The following is a 17,944-nucleotide window of genomic DNA, read 5'->3' as shown; positions in this document are numbered from 1 at the left end:
ACAGAGGTGACCCCATTCTCCAAAAGTGGGAACAGGCTGGGGAGAAAAATTTTCTCATCCAAGGTCAGGTGGCTTAGACTGAAACCTGGCCTGCCCTGTCTGCTCCAAAGCCCTGCCCTTTCCACTCTACCTTACAGGCTCCCCAGACGCAGGAAAGGAAGTAAAAGTAAAGTCGTTCAGCCGTGTGCGACTCTTTGCGAACCTATGGACTAGAGCATGTCAGGCTCCTCCATCCATGGGATTTTCCAGGCAAGAATACTGAGTGGGTTGCCATTTCCTTCTCCAGGGGATCTTCCCGACCCAGGAATGGAACTCGGGTCTCCCACATTGCAGGCAAACTCTTTACCATCTAAGCCACCAGGGAATCACAGGAGGACCCTTCAATGCCACTCTCATGGGAGCAGACAAGGGGAATGGAGAGCTAGGTCAGCAGAATTGACTGCAGGAAGCTGGGCGCCCATCTGGGTGGTGAGGAGCGTTGGGGCCCAGGGGCTGGGCTCTGCTGGGTCTGGGAACTGGGAGCCCTGCTTGGTGCTCACAGAGCCTCCAGTCTTGGTGTCAACACCAGCCCTGAGCATCGGGGTGGGGCCCGAGGAAGAGGCCACTCAGACAGACGGTCAGGGTCAGGAGGGGTACTACCAGAGGGGGTGCCCCTCAGCCCCACCTTCCAGGGGTTAGAGTCTGCAGGTCTAGGGCCCAGAATTACATTATTTGCATGAGAAGACACCCACCTGGGAACATCTATGACTGGGAGGGCTGGGGCGAGCAAGGTTCCTGCTCCCCAGATATGGGTGCAGCTGTGTGAGGGACCCACAACACACAGGCTCTGGTGAGCTGGTTTGCCATCTGCGTGGGGGCATCAGCTAGCTGGTCCTGGCCCTGGACAGGAGCCATGGCCGGGCTCCCTGGAGCAGAGCAGTCTGTGTTTAGGCACAGGGATGGGGGTGGGGGGATGAGGAGAGCTGCAAAGGGACAGAGAAAACTTCTCCCCACTCCCCATCCACAGCGCCCACCCCGCCGCCTCCCTGTCTAGCTTGAGAACTCAAACTCAAGCAGAGGAAATAAAGAGAGAAATAAGCATTTGACTGGCTGTAACTCGGAGCATGTTGGGGGCTGAGAACAGGGTCATGGCACCATTGATAACGGCAATACTTGTGGGAAGCCTTGGCATGAGTGAGGAGGTGCCCCCTCCCATCCCAGATGCCTCTGGCAGCTGCCCCAGGCCACTCCAGGACTGAAGAATCAGTACCTCTGTCCTGGAGCCCACTTGGAGCTTACCAGTGGGCCGTGGACCCCTCACAGGTCTCGGGGGAGTGAGGGAGGCCTCTTAGAGGGCACTGGATTGATGCTGGAGGCTGAGATGAGCACAGCACAGTGGGGACTGGCAGCAGCAGCGAGGGCTTGGCCTGGCCCTGACCAGAATTTGAGGATGTTGGGGTATAGGATGGGGATCATGGCTGGCTGGCTGGGGGAGGGGGCACCACGTTTTGCAAGGCATGGGAAGTACAGTGGGTGGAAGCCGGAGCTTGTCTGGGAGTGTGGATGGCCAGCCTGCCAGCGGTCAGAGTCAGGGAAGACACTAACCTGCCAACATGTCAGCCCAGGGATGTGTGTGCTGCAGGAGTTTCCCTAAGGGTTCCTGGGCTCGGGGTTCAGACTTTACCTGCTGCCACTGGGGTGCCACAGAAGGCGTTCTCGTGCATTCTAGCCTGGGCACCGGCGGCATCAGTCTAGGTGGAGGATGCAGAGGAGGGAAGGAGTGGGGGGTGGCCACGGCACCAGCCCAGGTGAGAAAGGTGAGGGGGAAAGGGCTGGGGTGGGGAGCGACAAAGGAGGAGAGGGACATGAGCAAAGTCACAAGTAGGGCTGAGCTAGAGGACCTGGTGACAGATTAGACATGAAGCGTGAAGGAGAAGGTTAGAGCCAAGAGAGACTTGAAGGTTTCCCGCCCCAGGCTGGGGGAGAGGAGGAGGGGGCCTGGGAGGACAGACTGCAGGAGAGGGCTGGCCTGGAAAGAGCAGGTCTGGGCATGTGCATGAAACAATGTGTGTGTGTGTGTGTGTGTGTGTGTGTGTGCGCGCGCGCATGCGTGCATGTGTGTGCATGCATGCATGTGTGTGTGTGTGCATGTGCATGTACACTTGTTCTCAGGAGGCAGCCAAGCCCAGCCCTAGGGCCCTCGCCTGGAGAAGTCTGTCATCCCTGGCTCAGGGCTGTTTCTTCCTCTGAGACTTCATGGCTTAAGTCTGCAGGTCTGGGGCCAAGAGCAGCACAAGGCAAGAGAAAGGGTTGTAAGACAGGGGAGTCCTGGCCCCTGTGCGTGCGTGCTAAGTCACTTCAATCATGTCCAACTCTTTGTGATCCCATGGACTGTAGCCCACCAGGCTCCTCTGTCCATGGGGATTCTCCAGGCAAGAATACTGGAGTGGGTTGCCATGCCCTTCTCCAGGGGATCTTCCCCACCCAGGAATCAAACCTGTGTCTCTTATATCTCCTGCACTGGCAGGTGAGTTCTATACCACTAGCGCCACCTGGGACGTTCCCTGGCCCCTGGTTGAGGCCAAAGTTGGCTGCTTCTAGGAACCAGGTCCGTCAGTGCCTCTAGGTTGGGGGTCTGGTACCAGCATCAGTGCCAGTCCCCAGGCTCCTAAAGGACGTTCCTCCCAGCACAGGGCAGGAGAAGCATGAGGGCCAGAGGACCAGCCTGTGGGTGACTGGGGGGCCCCCAAAGAGTAGACTTCCCCTCCCAAGGCATAGTGAGTGAGAGCAGGGTATCTCTTAGCCCTGAAGAATGAAGACCCCCTCCCAGCAACCAACGACCCCAGCTGATGGGGGGTGGAAAGTGGGTCCAAATCAACCCTATAGGTGGGAGAGGGGCTGAGGAAGTGACCACGGCTCAGGGATGCCCCCCAGCCCCCCTTTCAGGAGGTCCAGTTCCCCGTGGGCCCCTCCCCTCAGGAGTGCAGAGATCAGAGACCAGGAGGACGGCAGGTGTGTGCAGCCCACAGGGGCAGGGAGGCAGGTGCCAGCTGTGTGAGCGGGTACAAATGGGAACAGCCTGTGAAACAGGTGGTCTCTGCATGTGGGGACACAGAGAGGGCCTGCCTGGGTGAGTGTGCCAAGGGATAGGCTTTAGACAGAGGGTGGGCACCTGGCCTGGCGGGCAGGAGGCTCCAGTCCTGCTGGCCCCTGGCACCCCCTGCAGCCTGGCTGGCTGTCCCTCCCTCAGACCCATTTTTCACTGGCTGCTGTTGCCAAGGAGCTGAATGGGCAATGCGGGAGGAGCCAGGGTCAGCGCAGGGCCAGCCTGCTGGGCACATGTACCGGGAACCTGCGGGGGCCAGCAGTAAAGGGGCCCCAGATGACAAGAAGGACCCTATGCCCTTCAGCAGCCCCTCACACAGGCCTGGGGGTTGATGCCGGAGGCAGGCTCTGCTCCAGGGCAGCCCTGCGGTACTGGTGCCCACCTGCCAGCGCCCTGGGCAACCTTGCATGAGGCCCCAACAGGTGCCCCACGGCCCTGGGATGCGGTTCCTGGACTCTATGTCCTCCTGTGGGATCCATGCAGCACCCCCTGGGGCTGCGGCACCCGGACTCACCAGCACCCATCACCCTCTCATCTACACATGCTCACCTGTGCCACTGCTCACAATTGTCACACACGTGCAGCCGGCCTGCCGCCACACACGCTCATCCGGCCACATGCATACCCGGGCTGCACACATCGCCAGCCCCCATCATCGCCAGGGCACACATGCCAACCCAGAGCCCTCACACATGCTCACGTGGGCGACATGCAGATATGACCACACAACCTTCCCGCATGCATCTCAGTAAACAAGCCCTGGGCCCCTACCGGGTATCTAGCAACACCTCCCCTGTGCGCGGAGCATGAACACCCCCCCCCCAGCTCACCACGGTCAATGGTTCAACCCGTGCCCCCTGAGCGATGCACACACACTCGTAACATGCACGTGTGTGCAACAGGAACACATATCCAGTGGCAGTGCAACCTCCCAGATGAGGAGGGGAGGTCATGGGGCAGAGGGGTTTGTTAAAGTGAGGATACAGTGGGGGGATGCTGGGGTGATGGAAAAGGAGAGAGAGTGGATGGGGTGAGGGAGGGAAGACTGAGGAGGGTAGGGTGGGGAGGGCGGCTAGCCAGTGGATGCAGGATACACTATGCAGAGACCCTTGAAGGAAACGACATCGGCCTCAACCATCAGGCTGGTTTCTGAGCTTTCACTCATTCCTCTCCAGTCAGTCTGGCTTCCTATCTCAGGAACCCCAGTGCTCCCTTCTGACACCCCTGGGATTAACAATGGCCTGGCCAGGCTCAGCGGCAGCCCCCAGGGTCTCAGGGCTGCAAGAATCAAGAATTGCTAGGGCAAGCTCCGTGCCCCCCTGATCACACAAATGACCCCCTCCTGTCCACATAGGTGCTCAGCTCTGCTAAGTGCAGGGGGACCGGCAGCCATCAGGAGGCCCCAACAACTCAGCCTAGGTGGAAGGAAGCTCGGGGAGAGCAGACAAAGGATGCAGGGGAACTCCTCCCACCCCCAGGAGTGGGCTGAGGGCTGAGTTATGGGGCAGGTGAGGGTGGCCAAAGGGACACGAGGGGAGGGAGAAGGGTTGTGCAGAGAAACGGAGTGGGGAGAGCGGTAGAGCTTCCACGCACACAACTCTGGTCCCTATGCACCAGGAAGGCCAGGAGCCACAGTGCGGGGGCCCGGGGCCCTGGTGCTTCCACTGTGCCGGACTGCAAGGGCTCGGGGGCTGGTGTATGCGCCTCCTCGCCTGAGTGTGCGCGTGTGCGAGTGTGTGTGGCGGGGACAGAGGAGGACACTGTGTTCCGGACGTGGGCAGCGGCCAGGTGCCAAGCTGGGAATTGTGAGTAGCTGTTTGGGGCAGATGCTGCCGGGAAACGGTATCTTAAACCCCGTCCTCAATTTCCTGGGTACTTGGGATGTGGTCAAAACCCTCTCACCTGCTAACCGGCCAAGTCAGACTCCCCGGGGCTTTGATCTAAACCCCCAACCCTGCGCTGAGGCCAGGCAACCAGCAAACTTCCCCCGCCTGGAGGCGTGGGGCGTCTACACTCGCCAGCCCCACGCGCTGACAGCTGCTCCTGGACTTGGCAGAACCCAGGCTTCCGGGGAAGCGCGCGGGGAAGCTGCGCAGCAGCGAGAGGCGCCCCCCGCGTCCCGCCTCGCAAAGTTTGGCCTCGGGGGTCTCCCAACCCGGTCCGGCAGCGCGGGTCAGGGACCCCTAGAGCAGCGAGCATTCGCGCGCACGGTCCCCCGCAAGCCTCCCCAGAGCGCGCGCGTGACTCACCCGAACCGCGGAGCCAGGCGGCGAGGACTATGCCCAGGAGCGCTGGCCACAGGCCGGACCGGACGGCCATGGCCGCGGGCAGGCGGGCGGGCCGGGCGCGGGGCCCCGCCGACAGGAGGGCGCCTTTCAGCGCCTCAGCCCAGAGCCCCGGCCCCAGGCACCCCCGGGGCCCATGCCAGCGGACTGCGCTGCCTCCGGGCGGCCGGCTGCAGGGCGCACGCGGCGCGTGCCTCCCCTGGGCACCGGGAGCGCAGCAATGCAGCCGGGGCGGAGCGCAGCGCCAGCCGCGCCGCGCACAGAGCCAGCCGCCGCGCGGAGCCCGCAGCCGGGGAGCGGGCCGGCGGGCGCCGCAAAACCCGGACTGGAGCGACGGGGCTGGGCGGTGTCAGGGCGGGGCGGGGGAAGGAAGGAGGGGCCCAGCAGCCCCGCGCCGCGAGAACGGGCCACCCCCAGCTCTGGGGATCCCTCCCGGCGATGCCCGAGGCTCCCCCAGGGAGGGGCTGGGGTGGTGGGCGGGAGGCCTCCCACCTCCCTGCGCGATCTCCAGGGACCGGCCAAAAGTCTGAAACCCGGAGTGGATCGATTCTCCGGATCCGGGTTCTCCTGGGCCCGCCAGCCAGCGCACAGGTGGCCCGGGAGGGGCCCAGGGCTGCAGCGATCCCGGCGCCGCGCCAGGCTGCAGACAGCGGCCAGGGACAGCGGTGTCCGGCGGCGGTTCCGCACAGCCCTCTACCCCCACCCCACCCTACTCCGCACCTCCCGGCCGCGCTCCGAGGCTGTCAGCATGTTGCTGTACGCCACCCAGCCCGCAGCTCGGAAAGGGGACTGCGGGAAGCTCTAGGGCCCTGGCCCGCGAGCAGAGGTACACGGGTGAGACAGACTAGGGGCCGCCCACAGTCCCAGCCACGGAACCAGGTGGGCCTCAGAGTGGTCCTAGGTTTCTCTAACCCCACGGCACCGTTTACCTAAAGAAAACAACGCTAGGACGCAGCGCAATCAACAAGACGCGCGGTGTTTGTGCCCGGAGCGCGCACCTCGCCCGAGACGTGGGCGTGAAGGAACCAGCTGGGTTTTGGGAGCTAGAGTGATCTGGGGTAGGGTCTAGGGGCCTCCTCCTTCTAGCTCTGTGACCTTGGGCAAGTCACAGTGTCTCCCGGAGCCTCCAGCAACGACCACTGCTGAAGCCTCCTGTTCCCCACCCCCATTCCCTAATCGGGTTTAAATAAACAGAGGGTTGAAGGAGAAAGGAAATGACAGACGCGCACCATGTGCGCAAGGAGAGTGGTTAGAAAAAGAAGATCCTTCTCTGTGTAGGGAGGAGAATGAGAAGGGAAGGGCAGGGTCGCAAACTAAAATGCCTATAGTCGATGGGCATTCTAAAAGGCCGGTCGATGATATATAACCAATTGATGCCGCACGCTGGGCGACATAAGAATGGTCTTCGCTTCCACAAAGAGATACGAGCTCTCCTATATTTCTTAAAACACGAGGCCCTCTCTCGGTCTATCTTTTGTTTTCCACTTTTGAGAGAGAAGGGTTGTGAGAAATGTTTTGCTTTCCTCTTAACTCTGCTGTGAAAAACATCAGACAGTGTCCAGTTAGGTATCTATAGATGCTGGGCTTCAGTACCAAGGAGGCCAGGGCAGCGCTGGGGACTGGGCACAGAGTCTCATCTCCAGGCGCAGCTGGTTCTTTTCCAGGTGCCAGGTTGAGAGGGTGGGGCCCAATGGGGCCACATATTCCAAATTTTCAGTAGAAACCATTGTATATGAAGTTTTCTTGATTTAAAATTTCTAACTAAAAATAAAATTAATTTCATGTGAGCCCAGATGAAAATGTCCACAAATATCCAGAAGCTCTGGGTTTTGAACTCTGCTTTGGGGTTTGCTTGTGCATAGACTGTGTCAGGGGGCCCTGATCTACCCAACAGGACTGTGTGTGTGAGTTGTGGGGAGCAGTGTGCCCAGGCTGCTCCCTCTGACACTATACCTCATCCCACTTTCAGGAAAGAAATGGGTGAGAGAGGTGAAACAATAGCAGAATCTTCATTTTCAGCCCCCATTATGGGGAGATGATTAGGGACTATGATTTGAGTACTTGAGGGAAGTAGTTGAGGATGAAAGACTGGGGTTGGGGCTAGGGTATAAGATGATGTCCTAATGGTGTGTGCTAGACTGTGCTACGTCTATGTACATTTGGTTTGATCCTCACAAGGAATCCTATTAAATAAACATTATTGTCCCTATTTTATAGATGAGGCCATTGAGGCTTTGGGGAGCAAAGAACCCTATGCCCAGGGCCAATCTTATTCAATGATTGTGAGGTTAGCTGAGATGACTCTGTGCAAGGTTTGATTTCAATGTCCATGCTCCTTAAATTTCATCCTGAAGTTTTTGCTCTGGGATGAGAACTTGGAAATGAGGTCTGGGGTACAGGAAAAGAAAGAGTCTCCTTCTCTATTCAGTTTAATTGCTCTGTCATTTCTCTGGCCCCCTCTCTTCAGCTGGAATAAGATGGTGTGTGTAGCAGTCATGATAGACTAGGTTGTGTTGTAGTAACAGCCCCCAAGTCTCTGTGGCTTAAGTCAACAAAGATTTATTTCTCATGGGTCCACTGCTCCAGATCTTCTTCACTCAAAGACTCGGGCTGACAAAGCAGCCACTCCCCCATGAGGGAAAGGAAATGGGAGCTCTGGAGGTACACCGTCCCCCAAGTCAATGGCTCAGCCTGGAAGGGACGTCACTTCCACTCACAGTTCAATGGCCAGAACTATGGTCCCACTCAAGAGGATAAGAAAGTGCATACCTACCACATGCCTGGAAGGCAGTTACCGAAATACACACACAGCAGCAGTGGCGATGGCCACAGCCTCCAGGCCCAGCATGGCTCTCCCCTTGCCTACTCTGCAACTCTGTGTGGGCCCTGGCCATGGTGGCCTCCCTTCTGTTTCTCCAGCATCCAGGCTCATACCACCTTCATTCCTTCCTTTTTGCTTTCCTGTCCCCAGATCTTCACATGCATGGTTCCTTTTAGTCACTCAGGTCAGCTCTCCTCTTCCAAGTGGTACTCAGGGCCATGTCAGGAAAAGGAGTAGGAATTCCCTTGTGGAGATGAGCGAGTAGATGTCTCACCTGAATTCTGTGTAATAATCCAGGTTGGAGGGCTGCCAGGAAGGGCTCATCTCAGACCCAAAGCTTGATGGCCAGATAAGAGGGCACCTGATACCTCCAACCCCATTTACTCTTGAGCGTCAGACTCCAAGGGAAGGAGGAGCTAGATCCTCCCTGGGGGGACCCTCCTGCAAGTGTCTGTAGCCCCTTGCCCCACTGACAGGGCACCTGCTCTGCTGGACAGAAATGTCTCAAGGGAGCAGGAATCTGTCTCTCATTGGATTCATCTTCTGGGGCCGCGTCAAGCATGTCTGCCACTTCTTTTCTTCAGAAGACTTACTTCTTTGACTTTGGAACACAAAGTCTGGGTCTACCCTGGATTTTCTCTCTCCAGTTCTGCTGTCACAGGCACCCTTAACACACGGCACCCCCTCTGCCCCGCCTGCCCCTTGAAGGAGTTCTCCAGTGGGAACATTTCTCTGAAGCCGTCTCCTGAAGTGAGCTGGCATGTCTCCTGCCCACATGGCCTTGTGCATGCATGAGTAGGGTTCCAGTCAGCTTTGATCAGTGACATCGTACTGTTAATGCCCACCAGACTGAGGGATCTCAGAGTTCATGGCGAGGCCATTGGTGACTTGAAGATGTGCCAGAAGCTCCTGTGATGGGGATTAAAATGCAAATCTCCAGGCCCTGCTCCTTCCCCAGTCTGATTCAGGGGAGGTGTCTAGGAATCCATGCTTTTACCAAGCCCCCACCCTCCCCTACCGGCTGTTTTGTTTTTTCTTACTGGTGCCAGTGGTCTGAAAACCTCTCTTTGAGGAACACTGCCCTAGGTCTTTGCCATAAGTGCTGCCAACAACAGGGTGTTACCCATCTACCCTGGGTTACTGGTTTTCTGAATTTAAATTCAGAAACTTCAATTCATCCCAGTCCTATTCCACTGTATTACATCTAATCCCTCTCTCCCGCATGGAACCTTCTCAGGATATGGAGGATGCCGGGCAGGGGGCTTGCTGTTTTCTTCAGCTTCCTGTCATTCCCAGATGAGACTGGGAAGTTGTATATGCTTTCAATCAAGTTGTTACTGAACAGGTGGCTCAGAACAGGACCAAGGACAGCTCAGTGGCTCTCTGTATGCTACCTACAAGTTGCAGTGGGACGATCTTTCATCCACTTGGGAAACTTCTGATCACTCCATCCTTTAACTCACATATAACTGCCACATCCACAGAATAAATGGAAATACCCCGCATAGCCAAAGACTCACGAGCCCCCTGCTTTGCTCTGATCTACCAGGCCAATAACCCAATCAAACAGGAAATTAGTTTGGCAGGAAGGAAACTTGTTCTTGATGGCCCCAGATTGGCTCTTGATGGTCCCTGCCATGATTCCAGCATTCATATCTGCCCACTGCTCAGCATTTAGTTTCTGTCTTCTGGAAGCAGTATCTTCCTCTCTTTCCTTTGAGGGAGCACGCCTCCCCACCGTCAGTGCATGAGATTCATGTGGGGCTACCCTACCCCAGTTCCAGAGAATGGCACATATTTCATGACGCACAGCATCCACTATTCCCTAAACTGTGTGATTCATTCAAGGATGAACATGTGACCCAAGTCAAGCCACTAAGGCTCATTTCTAGGACTTTTGTTGGGACTAAGGAGAGAAGCAATCTTCTCTTGCTGGACTTGAAGAGGGAAAGAGGTGATCTTAGGGCTTCTATCCTGTGAGGTGCACATGAAGAAGAGCAGAGCCTGGAGAAGAGAGAAGGGCTGAATCCTGGTTCTTCATTCAAATCCCCTGGATCCAGCTGCTCCTGAAGCTATAAGATATACACTGTTTTTCAGGGGTTTTTTTTGTTGTTGTTGCTGATAAAGCCCACTTGGGTTTCTATCATTTTTTATTTGAAAGAATGACACAGAATCATCCTTTATAAAAATCTGTTCTAGAGCTTTGCCTAGGATAGGGAAAGTATTTATTAGTGCCTAGTGTTTGCATGGCTCAGTGTTACCCATTGGGGGAAACTGTAGCCTGTGGGAGAAGACATGGCAGTTAGGCGGTAGTGAGAGCTTGGCTATAAGACAAATGAATGTGTAGGGGTTAAGAGGGTAGAGAGACTAGAAACAAACCTCTTCACAGGACCCCCAGCAATAACTGGACCAGTCCCTTCTGCACATAGAATCCCAACATCCACCCATTCCCTGAACCCAAAACACACACACACACACACACACACACACACACACACACACACACACACACACAGCATACCCTTTTAGAGTGTTTCAGTTTATATCTGCTCAAGTAAACCAATTCATCCCTGCACTTTCCTGCTCACTGGTACAGAGCACTGTGCAATTTAAGAAAGGTATCTTCCTGGTTCTTCACTAAGCAGATTTTCTTTTAGAATTCTGTCTTAATTCTTTCAGGTCATTATAACATCATTATCCTTGATGGCTCAGATGGTAAAGAATCTGCCTGCAATGCAGGAGACTTGGGTTTGATCCCTGGGTTGGGAAGATCCCCTGGAGGAGGGCATGGCAACCCACTCCAGTATTCTTGCCTGGAGAATCCCATGGACAGAGGAGCCTGGTGGGCTACAGTCCATAGGGTTGCACAGAGTCAGACATGACTGAAGTGCTGTGCACAGCACAGCACATAACAAAACACCATACAATATCCACTCAATCTCTGCTTCTAACACAAATGGACTTCCCACATGCTACTCACACAGATGCAATCAGCAATATAATCAATCAATATTGAGCACAGTCAATAGAAAACACATATGATCGCTGTGTATTTACATATGTAAAAATACTGCCAGATATCACCACTTCTTTCATGCACAGGCTATTTTTTGTGTCCATGCTCCATGCAGTCCCATGCTACTGAGAATTTTGTGCCTGGGCCCCTCCTATGCCTCCGCTCAAGAGGTGAGGTGTTCTCACCATGGATTCTTCAGGACCAAGGCCAGCATCTGGCATTTCTTGAGACACCGTTTGCCCAGTACAGTACTAAGCTCCTTACCTGGTTAATCTCTATGGATTCTCGCAGCCCCTTAGGACACAGATGGTGTTATAAGCCTCACTGTGTGGACACAAAAACTAAGCTACAGAGAAGGGATGTACTTGCCTAATGCCACTCAGCTTGTAAGGGATGGGACAAGGATTTAAACTCAGACTCTGCTCCAAAAAGGTTTGTTGAGTGATTGAAAGAATGTTCAGTCTAACAAATCGTTTTATTAGAGACACATGCTCCTATGATATATGTGCTACCACACACACACACGCAATCAGAAACACACAACCAGAGATAACCTTTCCAGCTCCACGAACTCTATGGCATCTGTGACTCAGACGTTTCCCTGGCTACATGGCCCCCATCTCTAATGTTCCCCACCGGGCGCTCTCAGGCAGGTTTGAAGGTGAGGTGTTCCCTGCTGAGGGGCCAGGGTGAGAAGGAGGGGGAATTATCAAGAAGGGGCAGGGGGAGCTGAGGAGGAGGAGGAGGACGGGATTGGACCAAGTGGAAACCTGGCACCATGCCCTCTGCAGATGACCTGATGAGCATTTTGCAGAGTTAATTTCATTAGCGTCTCTGGGAGATGAACAATTAGCAAGATGCTCTGATGCCTTTAAAAGCTTAAGAGAGGGAGAAAGATGCCTTTCTGGCTTCCCCATCTGACCGCAGCGTCCCTCCCTCCCCGTTCTTTCTCTGTGGCTCCCTCCATCTTCATCTCCCATCCACTCTCACTCCACCTTCCCCTCTCCTGCCATCACGGAATCACTTATACCCCTCACCACCCCTCCCTGCTCCTCAGCCACCACGATGGCCCCTCCCTGCCTCTTCTAGGCTCCCATCTGCCCCTTAGCAGCCCCATGTTGGACCACTGCCCACAGAGCATCAATTGGTCCCCTGTGTTCTGATCACTCAGACACCCAGGGCTGATGCTTGGCATTGGTCCAGTCTTGCAAAGAGCTTTCCTTTGGCACCCACAAAAGGCAGGGTCAGGTAGAAAGTCTCTGTTTTTTTGTTTGTTTGGTTGGTTTTACTGATTTTGCTACCAGGTCTTTGGCAATCCCCAGAGGAGGGTACATCCCTGACAACTTGGAGCTCCCATTGCAATCCCGGGGCTGGTGGGTGTGCAGGGCTGAGTAACTTTCTGCCTGCTCCTTGGGACTGAGAGGAGGTTGGGGGGTCCCTGGAGAGAGACCCAGGTCAGTGTGGCTCTAGTGCACAGATGGAAAAGGGGGCTCCAGACACTTGGGTCAGTGTTTGTTTCAGCCTCCAATTACACACTTCTTGTGTTGGGATCAGACTCTTCACTGTGACTTCTCCAAGTCCTGGTCAGTTGGAGGGGTCCTGGTCCAGTGACCAGACTCCCCTGAGTCTCTTTGAAGTTCCTTGGGGCAGCTCTGCCATAGTGAGGCCCTGCCAGCCAGGGCCCAGCCTTTGTGAGTTGAGATTCCAAGTTCTCTGGGACTAGGTGGGGGCTCCAGACAGACCCTGTCCTCTCAGCTCAGGTGATCTCTGATAGTTCTAAACTCCCTAAACTTCCTTCCACCTCAGATCCCTCCCTCGGTCAGGGCATCTGGGAACTTGCTAAAACCCAGATTTCTGGACTCCCTCCCAGGCTTACTATGGGTTCTCAGGGTGGGGGAAGGGCCAGGGATCTGTATTTTAAGAGATTTCCATCTGGGCCCACTAGACTGAGAACCATGGCACATGATGTCAGGAGTTGTAGGCCGCTGGAGCCACAAACTCTTGCACTACATCATGAATTCTTATCAGGGGCAGTATCACTCCAGGGGTGATACTCAAGGAATTGGTTCTTTGGGGGTGGAGGTGGGTGAAAAAATCTGACTCTTTCTCTATATAAAGAGATCTATATACAGTACATCAACAGATAGACAGGGTATCTTGGTATTACAATTTCAGAGAGGGGGCGATTAGGAAAAAAAAAATGTAGAGGCTCCTTATGGGGGTGAGAGTGAAAAATAGGTTGAGAAACATTGTTTACTGTTGAAAGGTCCTAAGCAGCATGAGAGCATGACACACAACTGACTCTCCCCACGGGGACACAAGCATACACACACCTGGTTGCACACACACACACACTCAGATTTGCACACATCAGCACACTCTGCACAGAACGCATCCAGAGGCTTCTGCTCACACATATGCAGTACACACACTCCCATCTTCACCCTCCCACACAGACACCAGGAGGCTCCGATAACACTGCATTAGTGAAGAGGGGACTAGGTTAGGATTTTAATAAGCCCTTAAATAAATAAATATATAAAGCCCCTTTACTGGCACCTCTGTGCTTCTTATTAATGTGACCTCCTTGGCCTCACGCTTCTTGAGAACAGAGTTGTCTCCATGTGTGTGGGCGTGTTTCTGAGGTGGTGTATGCTCTGCGCATGGCTGTGAAGGAGTTTGCCTGTGACCGGGTATTGTGTACAGGTGTTTGTGAGGTGTGTGCTGGGGCAGAGAGTTGTGAGCAACAGATCAGAAAGGAGTAGGAGTGTGTGTGTGTGTGTGTGTGTACACTTGGGGGTGACTCTGGGGTTCTTAGCCAGATACTGGCCAATTTTCAGGGAGCCTGGGCTCCAAATTCTCTCTGTTCATCATTGTTTTGCTTACTTTTGTCAGCACATAGTACACACTCCATAACTATGTGCTGAATAAGTGAGTGAACAAATGAATGTAATTATAAAGCATCTTGAGCTCTGTTCTCTGAATTAAACTTCATAAGTTGCCCCATGTCCTCAGTCTCACCATGCCCATTTTACAGATGAGAAAACTGAGGCTGGGGATTGAAGGCAGCACGCTGCACCATCACCATTAAGTAAGTAGTAGTTTATTACAAGTCTTCTGGTTCCCAGGCTTTACTCAGGGCCCATTGCTATTCTGCAGGCCCTAGGGAGATCCAAGTAGGGTGGCCCAAAGTCACTTCCAAAAGGGCTGCTGAAGAGGTGCCCGTGTTGGAACCCAGCATCTTCCTGAGAGGTTCCTGACAACCCCCCTCCACTTTTCCCTCTGCTTCTCCCTGGTACCACCAGACCCCTGGCCCTCACAGCCTGCAGTCCCAGTCCCTGGAGGGCCAGCTGAAGCTAGGCAGAGCAGATGGGCGATGCTCACCCAGCGAGGCAATTCTGACTCAGTCCCTCGGGGGTTGGTACATACTGTGTGCCAAGGTTAATTAAACTGGTAATTAGAAGGAGAGATGCTTAATCTATCTGGTTAATAAAATAACCCCCTTGCACGAGCACGTGGACGCAGTTGCTTGGCTGGGTGGAAATGAAGGGGCTGCAGCCCTGGAGTTGTGGGATCAGTTGAGTGGAATGCTCCCTGCTCCCTTGGGCACTGTCCTCCTGCCCTCTCTGCTCCCTGAGTCCTAGAACCAATCCCTGGGTCTGCCTCTGTCACCTTAGGGTGAGATCTTGGAGGGAGCTGTGAGGAAGGTCAGGTGTAGGGAGGCAGCCAGGGTAGCCTGTCCTGGGGATGCACCAAGGTGGAAAGGCAGCACCCAGGATTTGCCAGCCACCAGCCCAGCCTGCCATGGGTTGGGGGGAGGCTCCTATGCCAACTGGGACCCTCTTATGCCTTCCCATGACTCTTCATGTCACTTCCTTCTGGGGATAAGTCTGACCATTCTACTCCAAATAACCCATTCTACTCCAAATAACATCCTTGGTGAATATCTTTAACAATTATATTATAATTTCATGTATAAAACATGAATACCTTATTTTTCTTAAAAAAAAAAAAAAAAAAAAGACTACAAATACCATCCCTCCTCCAAAATCTCAGGTTTTGCCAGGGAAGGGACCACCGACAAAAGTCTGGTGTCACCTCCTGGGCCTTTGCTTGTACGCAGGTATAACATGTTGAGATAACGAGGTGAAGTTTTCCTTGATGTTCAATTTTTTTTATAACATAGTATCTTACTGTATCTCTCATTCTGCTGTGTGTGTGTGTTTCCCCCGTTCAATGTGCAGAACTGATGTTTTCTTCAATCAGATTTCACAAAGATGGAAGTTTCCAGGTAGGGAGAGGAGTCTTCCTCGCCCTCAGGACCTCATGCTAAGAATGGCCTGGGACCTGCATCAGGGCATTCCCTGACTACCGACTCTCAGCCCAGTGGGTCCAACCCTGCGCTCCCCAGGCTCCTAGCCCAATCCCATCTGCCTGAATGCTCCCCCGGACCCTGTTACTCTTCAGTGATTTGAGTGAGCTGGGGTCACAGCAGTGCCCCCTCCCTCCTCCAGCCTGTCGCTGAGACACCGGGGCTGCTCACACAAGGCTGTGTGTGTGTGAGGCTGCCATGGCCCCACTGCAGCAGCCACCCCCATCAACCTCACAGGCCCCCTAGCTCAAGCGGGGGTCCTCAAAGCAACTGGCTGCCTCCTGCTTCCCACCTCCAAGAACCGCGCTGGGGGACTGAGTGACACCCTCCCTGGGGGTTTCCTTGAGGACAAAAGAGCTCAGCTCACCTGTATGTATGGTTTGCCAGGGAGAGGAGCCGTTGAGCTCTCTGCCAGCTCCCGGCAACAGTGACAGGCAGGCCCAACTGATCGGCAGAAGGCAGCAGGCAAGGGAGGAAGTGGGTCCCTGCAGGGTTACTGCAGGGTAGGGGCTTTATTAACCTCCTAGTGATTGGTTTAATAGTTGTAGAAGTCAAGTGAATTCAGCAACTGGAGCAGGTGGCACTGAGGCTGTAGTGCCTGAGCTGATGTAAAGTGGGGGGTATGAAGGGGCTTTAGCTACCAGAGCCCCAAGTCAGCTTCTAATCTAAAGGGGTTAACAGGACACACTTTTTAAAGGGCAAGAAACAGGTTAGAAAGTGAAGGTAGGGCTAGACAGGGCATGGGCTCAGCCTACCCATTCATCCACCATCCACCCACCCATCCACTCACCGATCTACCCATCCACCCATCTACCAACTTACCCACCTGTCTACTCATCCACTAACTCATCTACTCACCCATCTACCAACCTACCCATCTATCTACTCATCCACAAACTCATCTACTCACCCATCCACCCATCTATCCAGCTACCTACTTACCCATTTCCTCACTGACCTATCCACCCATCCACTCACCTACCCAACAACCCATCCACCCACCCATCCACAAACCCACCCATCCATCTACTCACCTACTCACTCATCTTCCTACCCATCCATCCACCATCCACGAACCATCTCTCCAACCATGAACTCATTCATTTAGCAAGCATTTTTTGACCCCTAACTTTATGCCAAGCCCTGTGCTGCACACGGATCTTGTTTTCTTGGATCTCATTATTCCAGAGGGGCTGTCAGGCAGGAGAGAGACTGGCAATAAATAAACCAACAAGATGGTGAAAAAATATAAAATGGTGAAAAAATATAAAATGGTAAAGTGAGAGAGAGTGGAGGGGAGAAGGCATGGAAGGCAAGGAAACTCTGAGAAAGTGATGTTTCAGCTGAGACCTGAGTGAGGAGAAAGTGACAGCTGCTTGAAGATCTGGGGGAAGAGTGTTTCCAGCAGAGGGAACAGCAAGCACAAAACATCTGAGGAGGAAATGAACTTGGTGTACTTGTGCCACCACAGGAAAAGCGGTGTGGCTGGGGCACAAGAGGCTGGCAGTAGGGGATACAGGGTGTTGGGTCTGAGAGGTGGCAGGGACCCAGATCCCAAGGACACTCAATGGGGAAGGAAGAGGAACTGGACTCTTCCAAGAGCAAAGGGAAGCCAGTGGAGAGTTTAGGAAGAGGAGTGATATGATGTGATCTGCTTCTGAAACTCACTCTTCTTGATGTCTTAACGTGATGACTATAAAACAAGGCGGGGAGGAGGGTGGCAGCCAGTGATTTCTAAGTCCCTTTCCGTTTCAAAATCCTGCAGTTTTCAATTCTAAATTGAAATTCTAAAACAACATGAAGGATGATCTCTAACATCTGAAGGGTGTTCTCACCATTTACATTTCACATTTGTGGAATGATTCTGTGTAACTCTCACAGTAGCTCTGTTCACTATCAAGGAAGTGACCTCCTCTGAGCATCTGCAGGGCAGCCCCAGAGTGGAGCCTCCCAACCTGAAGCCCTAAAGAGCACTACAATGCCTGCTGGAAGGGTGGGAATGCCACTGATGGTCTTGCTGTGAACATCTGTCATTTATGGCTGGGCCTCCAGACCCTCTCTTCTGGTAGCAGCAGTACCTTATCCCTTTGGAGAACCTCCTCCACCACCACTCACAGTCTTTGTGGTTCAGGTAGAGCCACTACCTCTCCTTGGTTCCAGGAGTGACCAGTCAGAGATTCCAGTATCCTGGCTTCCCATTATCCTGGTGGTTGGTTCATATTACGTTCCCAGTTTGTGCCAGTGAGAATCAATCCTGGGACTTAAACTGGGACTTAAGCTTAATAGGAGATGTTCCCTTTCAGATGGGGTTGTTCATCTGTCAGCATACCTGACATTAGTGGGTGATGGCCATTTATTGGCAAGA

General features: G+C 54.0%; 1 protein-coding gene across 3 annotated transcripts in view; it reads right to left on the bottom strand.

Annotated features, from left to right (window-relative positions):
• The window catches only part of UNC5A (unc-5 netrin receptor A), a 65,364-nt gene extending 59,702 nt beyond the window's left edge, over positions 1-5,662 (bottom strand). The window contains exon 1 of one of the 3 annotated variants that reach the window (XM_081501906.1): positions 5,335-5,662. In XM_081501906.1, the coding sequence (XP_081358032.1) occupies positions 5,335-5,404 (70 nt within the window). In that variant the 5' untranslated portion in view covers positions 5,405-5,662. The remainder of the gene's footprint in view (positions 1-5,334) is intronic. The other 2 variants (XM_081501905.1, XM_081501907.1) reach the window with 2 other exon arrangements.
• Between the last annotated feature and the right edge of the window lie 12,282 nt (positions 5,663-17,944).

The sequence above is a fragment of the Giraffa tippelskirchi genome, chromosome 6, assembly GCF_054371585.1.
Source record: "Giraffa tippelskirchi isolate mGirTip1 chromosome 6, T2T-mGirTip1v1.2.pri, whole genome shotgun sequence".
In the NCBI taxonomy this organism is placed as follows: domain Eukaryota; kingdom Metazoa; phylum Chordata; class Mammalia; order Artiodactyla; family Giraffidae; genus Giraffa; species Giraffa tippelskirchi.
Note: the sequence above shows the minus strand (reverse complement) of the source record. Positions and strands in the feature narration are given on the sequence as shown.